The 16,766-nt window shown below is 33.5% G+C and overlaps 1 protein-coding gene across 1 annotated transcript; it reads right to left on the reverse strand.

Moving 5' to 3' along the window:
* Positions 1-4,596: 4,596 nt before the first annotated feature.
* Positions 4,597-13,053, reverse strand: LOC111513048 (uncharacterized). The gene is made up of 7 exons (XM_023169208.2): positions 12,873-13,053; positions 12,350-12,554; positions 11,949-12,013; positions 11,645-11,830; positions 11,064-11,289; positions 9,917-10,241; positions 4,597-5,234 (listed from the first exon to the last, which is right to left on the reverse strand). Exons 1-7 carry the CDS (start codon positions 12,929-12,931, stop codon positions 4,663-4,665), a joined length of 1,638 nt encoding a protein of 545 aa, XP_023024976.2. The 5' UTR covers positions 12,932-13,053; the 3' UTR covers positions 4,597-4,662.
* Between the last annotated feature and the right edge of the window lie 3,713 nt (positions 13,054-16,766).

Here is a 16,766-nt window from a genome sequence, read left to right on the forward strand (position 1 = left end):
AGGTTAATGGACGGCGCTAAGGTTTGGCGACATCGCTTGTGATAGAGATAGTAGGAGAGACTTAGTTCGCTTACCACTTATACATATTTATATTAGGTCATTTTAAAAGTTCTCCGTTTTTGAGTGTACTTTGAACTGTAATATATCAGTGAATACTTATTTAATTTATTTAAAATAAGTGACATTTGAATCAGAACACTTTCGCCAATGTAACACAAGTCGAATAATTCCGTCAGCATAAAAATTTTGTGCTCGATATTCGATGAAGTAGACGAAGGATGTTTTTTCCTTGGCCTGATTGGCGAAGATTCTACCAGTGAGAAAGTTATCGAAGTGCTTGAAAAGATGGTAGTTGGTTGGCGAGAGGTCTGAGGAGTATGGTGGGTGAGACAGAACTTCGACGCTCAATTCGTTTAATAGGACTCTGTTGTGATGATGTCCAACCTCTAACCTGAACGTCTCCTGTTGTTGTAGACAAGCCACTTTTCATCACACTGACGATTCGATCCGAAAAAGAATTGTTTTTGTTTCACAAAAGAAAAGAACAGACCTCGTAAAGTGACAATTTCTGTCGTGGGGCACTCACTTTTCAAGCTTTTCATCATTTTTGAACAGTCAAAAACCGCATGACAGCTGACGCCCAGTTCTTCCGCAATCCCGCGCATCATTTGTGATGGGCCAATCTCCATCAGAGTCCTCAGATCCTCGTTCTGAAATACTGTAAGTCGACCACTTTGGGGCTCATTTTGGAGGCTAAAATTTCCGGAACTAAGTTTCGCAAACCAATGTTGAATCGTGCGTTCATTAACACAACCATTGCCAATTGAATTTCATTAGTCGGACTCTCATTGTCTAATATTATATACAATGATTTGAAATCCCTAAAAGAACCAATACAAATGAAAAATTAAAAACATTAGCTGAAAATGTTAATTATATTGAGCAAAAAAAAAACTGAAATGAAATTACAGTGAAATAAAATACAAGTAAAAATAGAACAATTAAAAAAACGTTAGAAATAAAAAAATTAGGAGATTCCAAGCCAAGTTACTTCATGACGTTTTGATTGTTGGTGTACCCACAATCGTCTTCGAGTGGTGACTGGACTAATAATTCCTCTGAGAGATGACTATTCATGGTTCATTCGAGTACTTTCGCGTATTTACTCTTTCCACGTGACTGGTTTAACGGGAGGTGAGCGTTTGGCGTGACAGTCCACACAGTGTGTGTGTGTGTGTGTGTGTTAAGTGTGGTGTGGTGCCTTGAGATTAAGTTATGTGATTAGTTGAAAATTCGAGCAGTATTATGTTAAAAAAGTTGTCAGGGGCACAAAGGAGAAAGTTGAACAAGGAAAATGAGTTAGCATTCAAGAGGCCAAAGACACTGGGACTTTCCCATACTGGCTGTACTGCAGATGATACCGTTACCAGCGATTGTGATAGTTCTAATAGCAATAAAAGAGTGTCAACAAACACTAAAATTGAATTAATTTCCGAATCGGAGCAAGTGCAGGTGATTACTCCAGATCCTGCAATGTGGCCAGCGCATATTATGCATATTCACCGTGATGAAGTTATTTTGAAAGGGCCGGCTGAATACTCTAAAGAAGATCGTGATTACCCAATAATACGACAATAATAGGCTATTTTCAAACCAATCCCGATGTCGGATTTTGGAAAATGGAGAAAGAATATCAAGAAAATGGTTGATTTATTTGGAAAAATCAGATGCTGTCTACAGTTTCTGTTGTAGATAATTCAATCCATCATCAAAGTCAAATTTTGGTCAAGCAATGGGTTTCAATAACTGGAAAAATTTGACAGACCGTTTAAAATCCCATGAGTTGTCACCAGACCATTTTAAAAATATGGCTGAATGGTTTGAAGCAGAAAAAAAAATTAAAGGAGACACCTTAGACACGTTAAAAGGTAAGACCTCGTTAGTCCTTAGCTCGCACAAGTTCTCAACTTTTGAGAGTTGTCGTTCGTATGGGAGCGACAGCTGATTAACGGAAAAACAGATTTTGAACAGAACAGACAGACCTCAGTGAACCAGCACATCATGAGGCAAATTGAAACTGAGACTCAGCGTTCAGCAGAAGTGTTGCTTCAGTTAGTAGAAATTACTTTATTTCTAGCAGAACACACGATATGGGTTTTCTCGTAGGTCATCTGCCAAAGTTTTTACCAAAAATATAAATGAAAAAGAAACACAAATTCATGTGTTTATTCCTTGTGGGTGGCATAGCCTGAACTTACTGATTGCTGATGGAGCAAAATCATCAGTTAAGTCTACGTCTTTATTTGGTATTCTACAACGACTCTTTACCATCTACTCAAGTTCAACAAAGCGTTGGTGTATAATAAACGACCATACTAAAGCACTTACTTTAAAGCAAATGTGTGAAACGCATTGGGAAGCTCGCGTAAGGGCTGTTCAGGCTGTTAAATACCAATATGTGGAAGTTGGGGATGCATTGGTTGAGTTAGGCAACAAAATTGATGACGCCCATACAGCCTCTGAGGCTTAATCTTTGATTGGTCAGATTGAAGACTTTTCTTTCATCGTAACTTTGATTTGGTCATTATTACGCCTTAGTCAAAGACGAAACGGACTGGTTTAAGTTTGACGATAGTCGTGTCCCGAAGTGTTCTAGCGATATATTGAATCTATTGCAGGTTTTTCCGGGTTTTCCTGCAGCTGAAAAAGCAAATGCGCCACTGGAATCAATGAAGTCGCCCCGGAGCGCCAATAAATTTTTATTGTTGTTTTTATTTTTATAATTGTTTTTTCTACACCCGTACTCTAACAATACACTTATATGACCATAATCCGTTTCATAATGATATCCATTATGATACAGATTTTTCATAACGATACAGATTATCAACCAATAGAAACCCATAATTTTTCAATTGAGAATCCTGTTCCTTTGTTTGTCCTAGATTCTAACCTAAGTAACTAATTGCTTTATTTGTCAAAATCAGTTTTCATATTACCTACTTATATTATCAAAATGTCTGAAAACAGCGATATAGAAGGAATACCATCGACTCCAATATTTTTAAAAGATCAGATTAATTACAGTTGTTATATTCAATATAAATATAATTAGAATCTTTATAGTTTTCATATTACAATGGTAAACCATTAAGTTTGTGTTTTTTAAAAAAAATATGAGTTAATTACTGTAAATGTGTTCAATACAAATATAATATTTATAGTTTTTCATTATTTATCGGGTTTAGAAAAAATTGCGTATGCAACTCTCATGTAATGGTTATTAATACACTCGCATATACCATACAAAACTCGCCTTCGACTCGTTTTGTATCCCGGTTAATGCTCGTTTCTTACTAACCATCATTACATGATCGTTGCATAATATACTATTTATAATTTCACAAATAAAAGTACTGTTGACAGCTGTCAGAACAAAAAGCAAATTGATAAAAAAAAATAATTTTGTGGTATGAGATTCTGTTTGAAGTTAATTTGATCAGTAAAAGCATTCAAGGGAAAGTGGTAGACACCAGTGATAGTTTTGAGAGGTTTAACAAGTGTTTGGAGTTTTCAAACAGATTTAGATAGAATGGATATGTAGCCGCAGTAATCTCAGCTGAAGAAATAGCAGCCGATCTTGCGTTCGTAAACGGTATCGCTTTTTTGTATGAGTCTTCTGAGGAAGTGCAATCGTCATCTGAAGAAACCTTTACGAGAAGTGCGTTGAAGGAACATCGAGAAACTCTCAGGAAAAAAAGATCCAAAACAAAATTGCTTGGACCTTGAAAGAAATTTATCTGAAGAAACAACCAAAGTGTCTAATATGAACGGTATTGAACTTTATCATGAACTTCTATATATAATTATGATGTACTGTTTGGAACCTTTGGTGTAGTAATGAATAATACTGGAGTTTTTCCCGACACCAAATCGTTATTTTTACACCTTGACACGTGTTTCGATCACCAAGTGATCATCTTCAAGAGGTGATCATCTTCCTCTTGAAGATGATCACTTGGTGATCGAAACACGTGTTGAGTTGTAAAAATAACGATTTGGTGTTGGGAAAAAACTACAGTAATATCCTACATGTAAGTTCGATTTTGGATCATGGAAACAAAGAAAACATCAAAGTTACACTGAAAGAACTATTATGTAAGATCAAAACCACAAACAGTACAGATTTGTTCCCAAACTTATGGATCACGCTAAGAGTGTTACTAACAATACCCGTGACAGTTGCTAGTGCCGAACGGAGCTTTACTAAACTCTACAATGGCACAGGAAAGGCTGAACTCTCTTGCCATTTTATCGATAGAGAATGGCACAGCAAAAAACTTAGACTTCAAAAAAATTCTGAGAACAGTTGCTAATGCCAAAGCCAGGCGAATACCTTTCAAAGTTTAAAGTTTGTATATATGGACCACAAAAAAGAGCACCAAAGACATGAACAGAGAATGAATAATCAAAGACCGTAAATAAATAAATCAAATGTTAGTATTAATATATGTATATAATGTATGTAAAATATGTAGTGAAGCGTGGCAAGAGTCTATTTTTAATCGTTCCACAACTTATGAAATAATTTGTATGTGATACTTTATTCTTTTATTTGCTTGAAATAATTACAAAATAGTGTTTCCAGAAAACAAACACCTTTTATTTTGCCCCACTGCTTAAAACTTGCGCAATACCTGCAGCCACATGTGTAGGGCTGTCATTCAAAGTATCCAACCCATCACCATTGTCAATAGCTTTTAGAGTTGCAAGTAGCTTTTTTCTATCTTCCAAATGAACCCGAGGTTCTTTCTTCTTCACTTTTTCATTTTTGTCTGTGTTCACTTGAAACTTTAGTTCTTCTGACAAAATATCATTGATAAAATCGACGCCACTGTCCCTGTCAAAGCTAAAGAGAGAATCTTTGAGCTTTGATTCGATCTTCTGAGTTTTCTTGAAAGTTTCTAGAAGGGTGTTGGTGTCGTCTTTATACATTTGAAGTGCTTCTTTTTGAGATTCTATTCTTTCAGAGCATGTTCGTACATTTTCCATAATATCTGAACAGAAGTCTCCAAGTTTCTTGTCGAATTGATCTGTCGTGTTTTTGGTAGCTTTTTGTATGGCTGAATCCAACCCGTCAGTAAGTTTACCTATAGTAACCCCTGAATCGGGACGGCTCTTTTCACTACTGTCTGTTGAGCCTTCGAAGTTATTTAGTGAAACTTCAGATCCACCTGAAATACATAGAAAAATAATAATTTATGAAAGAATGCCGGTTGTAGTTGAATTTGTCAAATGTTACTGAAATTATACAGGGTGTTTCAAATTCCATTGGGATCTCGTAAACTATGAGAGATACGAAGATGGTTAAATTGGGGCAAAGTTGCACACTGAGTTTGGTTAATTTGAAAAGCTGAGGAAAAAATACGGAGACAGAATGGACCAAGAAACTAAAGAAAATTTGATAAATGAGGTATGTATGAGGTAAGATAGACATTGTATTCTTTTCAAGAAAAATTATTAATTTGCAGATAAACATGAACCCGTGAAAATCTACACGTCAAATTTTCTCCGAAATGAATATTTGTCCTACAAGTACTTGGAGACATCTCCAAAAAAGTGGTTTAAAATGTTACAAAATACACATATGTCAAAAATTGCATCCAGGTGATCCCGAAAGGCGATTAGAATTTTGTCATTGGCTAATACGAAGACCTGATTTTCTTGTTTTCCTGGAAAATGTAATTTGGACAGATAAAAGCATGTTACGAATTGAGGGATATTCAACCGAAATAACGAACAAATTCGGAGCATAAACAACCCCAGGCAGTTCCGAGAAATTCGACCTCAAGTGCGATTCAGTATTCTGAATCGAGAAACCTATCACCAGTTTTCAATGTCGATTTTTAATTTTTTTTTATTTATTGAACGGGTAGTCCCAATTACAATTTGTTATAAAAAAAGAATTTGTAAAATATTAACTAAACTAAAGATAATAAATACATAATACAATTAAAAAAAACACAATAATATAGTTATAAAATCACAGTACAATTTTATCACATAGAAAAAAAAAGTTTGTAAAATCTTAAACTGAACTAAAGATAATAAATACATAGCACAATAATAATAATAATACGATATATAGTATAAAAAGAGGACAATATAATGATGAAATAGTATAGAATAATCAAAGGAAATGTTTCAGGAAATAATGAGACTCAGTTCAATTTTGATGGTATTTGTGGAGCTGCTAAAGATATCAACCTGTTGATACAAATTACCATTTCTGAGCATTCGAGTGACAGGAGAGAAAAAACCATAATTTGTGGAGTGGAACAGTATTTTAAATGTTTCGGTACTGACTCTGGTCTGTCTGTTGACATTCAAATTAATTAAAGATAAAATCTCACAGTTGATGTTGCCAGTTAAAATTTTGCTTAAAAACATACATCTAAAATAATTCTTCTATTCTTTAAAGATAATAGATTCATCTGATCTCTAATGTTGTTGTATGCATATTCTCCCCTTTTTAGACCTAACTTGTAAATGAACAGATCCTCAAGAAAGTGTTTTGTACAGATTCAATTTGGTTTATGTGTATCTCATAATATGGGAACCAAATTATTGAAGTGTACTCCAATAATGATCTAAGACTATTTGGATGATCTACCTTTGGCTAACTATAACAACATCTGGTTTCAACACGATGGTGCTCCACCGCACAGTACCAGAGGAATATCTAATTATCTTATTGGGTACACTGAAAAATAGAGTTTATGGTCAGAGGGAATATCAAAATATTGAGGACCTTCAACACAGCATTGTTAGAGAGTTCGGAAAATTGAGGAGGAGGGAAATTAATCGTGCAGTGAATAATATTCGAAGAAGGGCACAGTTGTGTTAGCATGAACAAGGCAAGCATTTTGAGCATTTGCTGTGATTTGCTTTTGTCTTCACATTTTAGTTGATTATTATTATTTGTTCAAAGTTCTATTTATATTGAAAAAGTCACAATGTCTAATTTATCTCATACATACCTCATTTATTTTGATTTTGATTCAATAACTTGAACATAGTTCGATGTGGTTGTCGTCTTTCCGGATACAAGTTTAAATATATTTCCGATGTCCTAACACTGTTTCTATCGTATTTGTAATAAATTTGTATCATTACTCTTTTTTTCTTCATTCGTGAAAGCCATTTTTCGCCAAAAATTCAATGACTTGTACGATAACAAAATGTCATTGAGTGTAACAAATTGAAAGTCAAATTTAGAAACATCAAAATCGAAGCCTATTATGATGAGAATTTTTTTCAATATCTCCAAATTTTCGAAAAAAAAAATGATAACCTATGATACATCATAGCCGGAAGACGAAACGTCGGATAGCAAATCTGAAAACAGAGAAAAGCAGAGAAGAAGTGGCAATGTGGAAGTGCAATTTATTTTTGAATCCTTCGACAAATGAAGCAAGAAAAAAATAAAAACCATTTTCCGAAATTTCTGTTTTTTTCCAGATATCTCCGGATATACTTGGAATTTAAGAACTTTTTCAACGGCATATTGTTAGTCAGGTAAATACGCAACTTTGCCCCAATTTAACCATCTTCGTATCTCTCATAGTTTCCGAGATCCCAATGGTGAGGATCGAATTTGAAACACCCTGTATACTGAAAAATTATTTTTTGAAACACAATATACTGTTTGATATCTAGCATCATGTATGTGATATCACGCAAGTTGCTTCCTGCTGTCTGTCCCTATGTATGCTTAGATTTTTAGAACTACGAAACGGATTTTTATGCGGGTTTTTTGATATAGTGACTCAAGAAAGTTTATATGTATATAACATGCATAATATAGTAGAGAAACACTGATAATTTTAGAGGTTTCTAATGTGATGTAGTAAATTAACACATATTTTTGCACTTACATTGCAAATGATGGCTGAACTCCACGTGATAGATCAAAAAAATTCGTGATGGTATATGTTATCTCTTAGGGATAACCCACAATCACCATTTTTTATCGCCTAGAAATAATGGCTTATTTATGGAGCGATTTTAAGCAATACAGCATTGATCCTTATCCAAGTAAGTACTTCGCAGTTGTTGGTTCACAGATGGGTCAAAAACATCTTCTGGTTCTGGTGCAGATGTTTTCAGTCGCAAATCCAGGACAGATATATCAACCTGCCTAGAAACCTATGCGACTATATTTCAAGCGGAAATTTACGCTATTGAGTTGTGTGCGAAGAGATTGGAAGAATCCACCTCATACAAAAGTCAATAAAAATTTTCTGGGACAGTTGGGCGGCGTTGAAAGCTCTTGGCTCCTACCGAGCAACGTCTAAATTGGTGCAAATTTCCAAAAACGACTCTCCTCGATAGGAAGACTTAACAGATTGTCTCTGGTATGGATTCCTGGCTTATCGGACCAGAGCCTGTCATTGGCATCGCTTTATGCTTTGCCAAACAAAGATTGAACACTGGATGGCAATAAGATTTATGGACTTCTGGCAGAATTTTCCAGGATTGGCTCACTCCAAGGCGTTTATTCACCCTTCGAAGCTTGATACCAAACAGTTATTGGACTACAGTACGGATGAACTACGATGTCTAACAGGTCTTCTTACAGGTCACTGTCATTTGAATCATCATATGCAGAGACTCGGACTGTCTGAAGACCACTCACCATACAAACTAATTGGCTTAGTTAAAAAGCTGGGTTTATTTGGTCGAGTGTGGTGAGCCACAATAAATCCTTGCGGGTTGCGGCAGAGGGTCGAATAGACCTACTCACTTTGGACCTAACCTAACCTAAGTACCTTCGCCCTATAACATTTTATGATTAGAAGCAATCGCACGCGTTAAATAAGAGCATTGCACCAGTTCGGAGCCAAGGCGAGTCGCTAGTTAGCTATAAGTTCTAAAAATGCTATTAGTTACAAATGGTGATTTTCAACACTTAGTTCCTAAATTATATCCATTCAACAAACAAAGTAACCCAAATAAAGATAGATGCGTGATCAAAGCATGGTCACCACGCACATTTGCATCTATTGGATAAAATAAACAACCCTCCTTACGCTGGCCAATCAGATTCGACTGCAATCAACTGGTGGAATTCATTGTTACAGTGTGGGAGTAGTCAGTTACGCTTTAACGCCTGTGCTGTGTACATATTTAGTTTAAAATTTTTAAAATGTCAAGTACTGATACGGCTGAAGAAACTGCTAATTTGTGTACCTACACTCCACCTTAAACATTTTCCTATACCCAGCCGCATATTATAAAAAAAATAAAAATCGGTCGTTCCTTAGTGCGACTGTGTACAAGCAGCCTTGTTTGGGAGATTACGTGCAATATGCATGAAAATGTTTTGGAGCACTCCATTGCTTAGATGAAGAGAGTATAGTAAAATAGAGGTGTAGGGAAAAATTTCATTTCAGTTATCCACCCAGTCAGTACACATCAGCCTTTCAGGCTGAAGTGTATGCAATGTACAAGGAACACTAATTTGATGCCTCAATGAAATGAGCAGATGAATATTTTCACAGGCAGCCAGAGATGCAACCAAATCAAATTGAGTCTACAAAAACATAAATAGTACTGAGAAAACACACACGGGAAAATCTTTAAAATGGGACCGTCCGAGAATAGAACCGAAGAACTGCTTGAACAAAGGGGAAATCAGCATAGCACAATTACAAGGCTACTCATTAGACACTGTCCATTGAGAAGTCACCAGAACAAAATAGGTTTGTACAACGGAGACCTCAAATGAAGGTAGTGCCACAAAGATACAGAGACAACTGTTATATTGTATGTGAATATGAGGACTGGATCACTGATGGCAAACAATTTATGGACAACCGAAAGTATGTACAGTATTTACAACTCTACAACTCACCCTCTGAAAAATTGCTATCACCACTTCCTTCACTTTTAGTTCTAACTGAAGCTCCAGATAACCGGTTTTTAATATTTTCTGATGGAATCGCTAGAATCCCATTGGGCTTTTTAGTTTCCTCCATTTTGAATTTAATAGGTTCCAATTTTATGTCGGTAACAGGAGTTTTACTTGTAACTAATTCTGACACGTCCTCTATTGTTCCCAGTTTTTCCGTACTAAGTGTTCTAATTGGATGGTATGCTCCTAAGGTTACCATAGAAATTGACTGTTGCCCGAGACGAGAGAATCTATTTTTTCTTGGATGGACTACATTTTCTTTTGTCTGAAAGATAGAACAATCATTTTACAAAATATCAAAGTTATTCTTACAACTGGAATATCGAATAATTTATCATTTATTGGCGGGCAACGTTTAAGGTGTTCATGATTTTTATTTAATTACATTTGAAGTGTATTACTAATTTTTCCCAATTTGTAAGTAGGAAATTGTTAAAAATGATAACATTTAAAAAAAATACTTTTGGCAAAACTATATACCTTCGAATATTCTCATTAAAATGTACTTGATGCAAACCATCTTTCTTTTTCCAATTTTTTATATGAAACATATTTGCTTTTAGTGTTCTGTCAAGTGAATATTTAAACCAAAACTTTCATAATTACTGGATAGGTCGTGGAGGAACAGATTTATGGCCAGCTATATCTCCAGAGAACAGTCTCGATTATTTTCTTTGGGGACATATTAAGACAAAAGTACTACCAACAGGCAGATTTAATTAGTCTAGTTGAAAGTACGGTTCATAGTGGCTAATAAGGCGACAGATATTTGAGTATTAGTCAAAGTTCAGTTAGACTTTTTGTGTTGTATTGGCAGTACCTATAATACTGAAATAAAGTTGAGTTTGATGGTATAGTTTGGTCAATTTTTATCGAACCTACGAACAATTTATACCGGATCCTCTAATTCCAACTGTGTTATAGAGGGCGCTAACATCTGAATTCGTTTCGCCAATAGTAAGAACTTCTTTGAAAATCAACATAAAATATACCTTTAATTTTTCAATTAATGATTGCTTTGCCACTATGTATTAAACTTCAAACATTTCGTTTCAATAAAAGCATACCTGCAGTAAATGATAATTACCTCCAAAAGCGCTGACAGTCTATCTATTTCTGATAAAGCCCTATCCAACTCTTTCTGGCACTGTTTGTGCTTCGCCATCTCTGCATTCATTCTTTGTTTCGAAGTTTTGCTTTCCAATATCAACTTTCTGCTTAATATTGAATTCTGGTCATCAGATTTTTCCAACTTTAGTTTCAGTTCCTCGATTTGATCCAGCATCCTCTCTCTATCTAAAAGTCGTTTATCCCTAAAAATATAATCAATATGTTTTCCAAAAAAAGTCACTGCAATATCGATAAGAACGAAGGATCAAGCTGATTAAGTATATCTAAAATTACAATTGCTTTCTTTTATATAGGAATGCTTTCTTTTATAGGTATTTATACCTATTACTGGATTTTAGTCTCAACACGTAAACCGTTATTGTAACACCTCGATACGTTTTTCAATTACCAAGTGATCAGAGGAAGAATAATCTTCCTCTTGAAGATGATCAATAAATATGAATGTGTTGAAAATAACAGGTTGGTGTTGGGATTAAACTCCAGTAATATTCAATACTACACCAAAGGTTCCAAACAGTGCATCACAAGTATTTATACCTGTTCAGTTTTTCGAGATGGCAAAGTTTTTCATGAGTTTTGGCAAGTTCTTCCTCTTTCACTTTCAAAAGATCATTGAGTTCTTTGATTGTTTTTCTCTGAGACTTGTTCTTCTCACTCAGAAAGCGGATTTGCTCTTCATGTGAATGAATAAGGCGTGGAAGATCTGCATTCGTATTTTCATACCTTGAAATAATGATATTGATTTACAACTAGACAAAAATAATATATTTTCCTGGGTATTGAATATCTATATTAAGTATTATATTATCAATCTGCATGAGAAATTACAAATTACTCTTACTTTGATAATGCCTTATCTTGGCGTTTCTGGAGGGTTTTTAAGATTTGATTTTCTTTACTCAGTTCCTAAAATAGAAAAAAAAAAAATTTTTAGATTTATTTTATATCAACTTTACAACATTTTCATAAAAAATAACTTTTTACAAAGAGAAAGATGCAATGTTATAACTTATTCTGTCAATATTACGTTGTGGAAAAAACTGAATATGTTTATGTTGCTTGTGATATCCCTGGTTCAAATCTCGTATAATAAAACGATTCTTTAAGAACAGTTGAAATTAGTCAAACGTTTTTTTTTCACTATTTTTAGCCCAGATTTTCATTGTCAATTTTTACCTTAATAATAACTAATTGTACAATCATGAATTCAAATTCTTGTCAATGACTCATAGTAATACTTACTGATAAGTGGTAGTTAGCATCATTCAATTGACTCTGAATAGACCTGAGTTTTAATAGTTTTGCTGACAACACCCTTTGGCGAACAGAGTTTCCTGTACTTTTTGAATAGCTTTGTCTCACGGGGTACATGAGAGGATTTGCAGGTTTTCTTCTTTTCAAGTAACAGCTAGAATTTGAGGTGCAGACCGTGTCACAACTTTTACTCCTTGAAAATAAAAATAGAATATAAGTGCAGAATGAAACAGAAGATATTGAATTTTCGTAAACATAACCAAATGTGGAACACCAAAAACGTTCATTTTCGATGATGTAAAACTCCAGATACTGTTACACTCCAAAAAGTTGATTTAGGAACTTGAAACGTCTCCGAAATGAGCTGTTATTATCTATCCAAAATCTATGTTGAGATTCCACGAATTTCATTCAAAATTTGACTTTTCATTTTCAATTGCTAAGTTGTTGATAATTTGACTGAAGATGCTATGTGAAACTCATAGTTCATAATGGAAACATTGGTACTTACCTGTGGTCTTCAGATTTAGTAGATTTTGGAACAGATGCAGAACTGCTACAGCTAGTCATTGTGTTTGTATATCGTTTCAGAATAATAAATAAAATTCAATCAAAAAAGTATAAAACATCTACTTTCAATCAGAAACTGCAATGCAGAAATGTCATGTTTGTAATTACCCTTCAAATACCGTTACTAGGGAAACGATTTCAATATATTGATAGAATTTTGAAAGAAAGCTGAACCTACATGGTGATTCAAATACTTCATCATCCCAAATGACGTGGTAAACGGTAGAAGATTGAAAAATTCAAAATTAATTCTGAGATAAATATAGTCAGAAGGAAGAAAATCTAATAAATATTCAATATTCCTCTTGTGATACGATCATATGTGAGGATCATTTTCAGCCAATTTATTAATAGAATGTAAACTTTCACGGCCGAAGATAACACTCCAACACAAAGGATATTACCTGATGTAACCCAAATACAGGCAAATTTAAAGAGACATCCGGATAACAGGAGATGACAAATACCTGCACTAAGATGTTCTAACCGTATAAAAGAACAAACAAGAAGATAAAACGTTTAGTTTGAGTAGAGCCATGAAGATGATAGCACAGCATGTATATGTAATATATGTAGTATATATATATATATATATATATATATATATATATATATATATATATATATATATATATATATATATATATATATTACAATGTAGGTTTTCACGGATGGTAGAATATGATGTGTTGTTCTTCCGGGTGTTCATCCGTTGTGTACTATTCGATAGTCGACGTTTCGCCATCATCTCAGATGGCATTATCAAGACGAGTTACTGCTTCACTTCGAGAGGTGTAACTCATATATATATATATATATATATATATATATATATATATATATATATATATATAACAGAATAATTAGTGACTGGATTAACTATAAATCGATTTAATTCGTGAGGTTGCAGTCAATAGCTGCAATAGCTATATATATATATATGTATATATAGTCATTATCAAGAACTACTTAAAACTGAACTTGCATGAACAGCACATATTAAAAATTCGATTATGTATAATAGCAAAAAATATTTCATCTCCCCTTTTCAATCAGAAAGTTAACATGCTACAAACAGTTTCGAAAAAGAGTAAAAAAACTTCTGCTAGATAAAGCTTAGTATACTATTGAGGGATTTCTTTCGAATGACTTGGCAACTTATAATTCCAACTTATAAAATTTTTCATCACAGACTTTTATCATAAACTTTTTGAAGTGTGCGTGAGCCATATTAATATGACCTTTATGTTAATGTTTCAGATTGTTTTAGTTCTTAAGCCTGCTTTGTCAACAAAACCTAAACTTTTATGACAATAAAGCATTTCTGACTTTGACTCATGACTCGACGGCGGGGTCGTAATCTCCCTGACCCCCCCAAGTCTCGTCACTGGCTTTGTTCATCCTTTGTCCAAGTGAACATTGGCTTTAGGAAAAAGGTACAAATTAAATTTCAAATTGTTAATGTTGTCGAAATATTGTGTTATAAGAGTACACTTCGTTGTGCTGTTCACCTAAAGAAATTTACAAGTTTTGTTTATAACTAGTCAACAAAACTACCCTTAAACTATATACACTATATGTAAAGGGTATATCAACGATGGGTGGATGGATGATAGCTGCTTTCCTATAAGAGATACAAAATATTTCGTGTAGATTGATGAAAGCTATGTTTCAATAATTATTACTAATATACAGGGTATATTTCCAACACCAAATCGTTAACGATTTGGTGTTGGAAAAAACCACCAAATTGTTAACGATTTGGTGTAGTAATATTCATTACTACACATCCAAACAGTGCATTACAAATATACAGGGTGTCCAATAAATGTGTGACAGGCCCAACTTGTTTTTTTTTTTTTAATAGAATGCTTCTGATATTTGCACTTGATTGAATTTCTTCGGCAGAGTTTGTTTGGGTTTATACCGGATGGCTCAGAAGCTATAGGGAAATTTATGTCAAATATGGGATTTTTCAACACCAAATATCCTCGAGGCTGATGAATTTTTATTTCGTGTTCATAATTTTACCAAACAGCGGTTTTTCTATGCCGGGCTAAACAAAACTCAGGATCACTTTTTTGAATAGAACACCCAGTACATAGGGCCATCTAAGAATAGTCCACACCATGAGCTTTCAGAAATTATAGAGATTGACTACTTTATTTCCATCGGAAATGTATTTAATTCTTGAAGAAAATGAAAATCTACTTGAAATTTTTCTTCAAACATCAATTATTGTTTATCTTGTAATAGAGCAAAAAACTTACTCGATATATTGAAAGATGATGAAAAATGCTTCGAGATGATGTATCATGTCGCTAAAACATAGAGTTTTTTTAATAAAGTCACGTCTGGAAACATTATTTTTTTTTTAGAATTTGGTTTTAGGTAGAAGTGGAAGTATCAAGCTTATAACAGTTTGGTTACTTTTATAAGTAATTTACAATTAGGAAATTATTTTGTAACCTTATAAACTTCCTCTTGTTCATTGGTGTTAATCTAGGATACGTTTGGTTGAATTTTCGGCAAGTTCTGACAATGATTTGATCCCTATGTTCATGTGTAATAAATAATTTCATAAGAACTTTGAATATTCGATATTTGCATTCATTTTGGAACGATAACAATTTATAAATTACTTATAAAAGTAACCAAACTGTTATAAACTTGATGATTCCACTACTACCTAAATCCAAATTCTTAAAAAAATAATGTTACCAGAATAGCTAACTTTATTAAGAAAACTTTATGATTTAGGTATAGGGACATGATATATCATCTTGAAACATTTTTCATCATCTTTCAATTTATTGAGTAATATACAAGGGGTTTCATTTGAAAAAATTAACTTTTGACCATTTTTATGCATAATGGAAAATTAGTAATTTTAGCACGCCCTGTATGATATGGAGTCGAAATATTAATTTTTCATGAATTGAGACTACTGATGTACTTGAACTCAATTAGGGCTATGTTTTGGACCACAAATTATTTTTTATCTCGAAAACCGATAGAGATAGGTATAGGACATTATCAACAAAAAAGTATTGAAATGAAAGAGCAATTCCAAAAATGTGTCAACATATGGGGCGTTCTATTTAAAAAAATAAAGTGACTAGGACTTTTTGATAGAATTGGCAACGCCACAATGTTGAAAATTTTTCAGATCAATTGAACAGGTAAGGAAATGTAACATGTGAAATTTTCAAAAATCCTGCATTGCGTTTACCATAAACGTCTAACCTACCATCGACCGTGAGTCACACTGTATAACATATATACAGTAAAACAGTAGCGTCCTCTGTTGGACCAGTCCAACTTTTGCTAGTGTTGTAGTGAAACGTGTTTTGGAAATAAAAACTACATGAAAATTTGTAATTATCATAAATGGTGTTATCGATTTTCACCAAGTAACAGGTCGCTATATTAAAAACAAAATTTTTCTATTTATGAGCTTATTATATCTCTCAACTAACACTTCAATCAAGGTTGCAAACTCCTTTGAAATTATTGATTAAAACAAATAAAGATATGGTATTTCCTAAAATATTTTTTTATTTGGTAAATGAAATAAAATCTGTTGCATTGAGTTTCACTTACAAATACATGAATTGATAACATTAACTTCTGAATATTCAGAAGACAGTCAGGTAGGATATTATCTTTTGAGGACAATTTTCTTCATGGAAGAATGAGACCTGGAATGTTTGGATGATTGAAGGGTGTCAATTCTAAATTCTAATTAAATTACATTTTTAAAGAAATAAAGTTTATTTATAAAAAATTTGAGATTCCACAACCATAAAAAAATGTTCTTAAAATTAGTAAAAAT

The sequence above is a fragment of the Leptinotarsa decemlineata genome, unplaced genomic scaffold, assembly GCF_025532065.1.
Source record: "Leptinotarsa decemlineata unplaced genomic scaffold, Ldec_3_MD MMD2_tig00026340_RagTag_RagTag, whole genome shotgun sequence".
In the NCBI taxonomy this organism is placed as follows: Eukaryota; Metazoa; Arthropoda; class Insecta; order Coleoptera; family Chrysomelidae; genus Leptinotarsa; species Leptinotarsa decemlineata.

What these genes read in the sequence shown, in the direction of transcription:
- LOC111513048 (XM_023169208.2), bottom strand. Translation starts at nt 12,931, where the DNA reads ATGACTAGCTGTAGCAGTTCTGCATCTGTTCCAAAATCTACTAAATCT. An exon ending in GACTGTCAGCGCTTTTGGAG is followed by an intron (nt 10,242 to 11,063) that starts GTAATTATCATT and finishes TCTATCTTTCAG; the next exon opens with ACAAAAGAAAATGTAGTCCA. An exon ending in TGATAGCAATTTTTCAGAGG is followed by an intron (nt 5,235 to 9,916) that starts GTGAGTTGTAGA and finishes TATGTATTTCAG; the next exon opens with GTGGATCTGAAGTTTCACTA.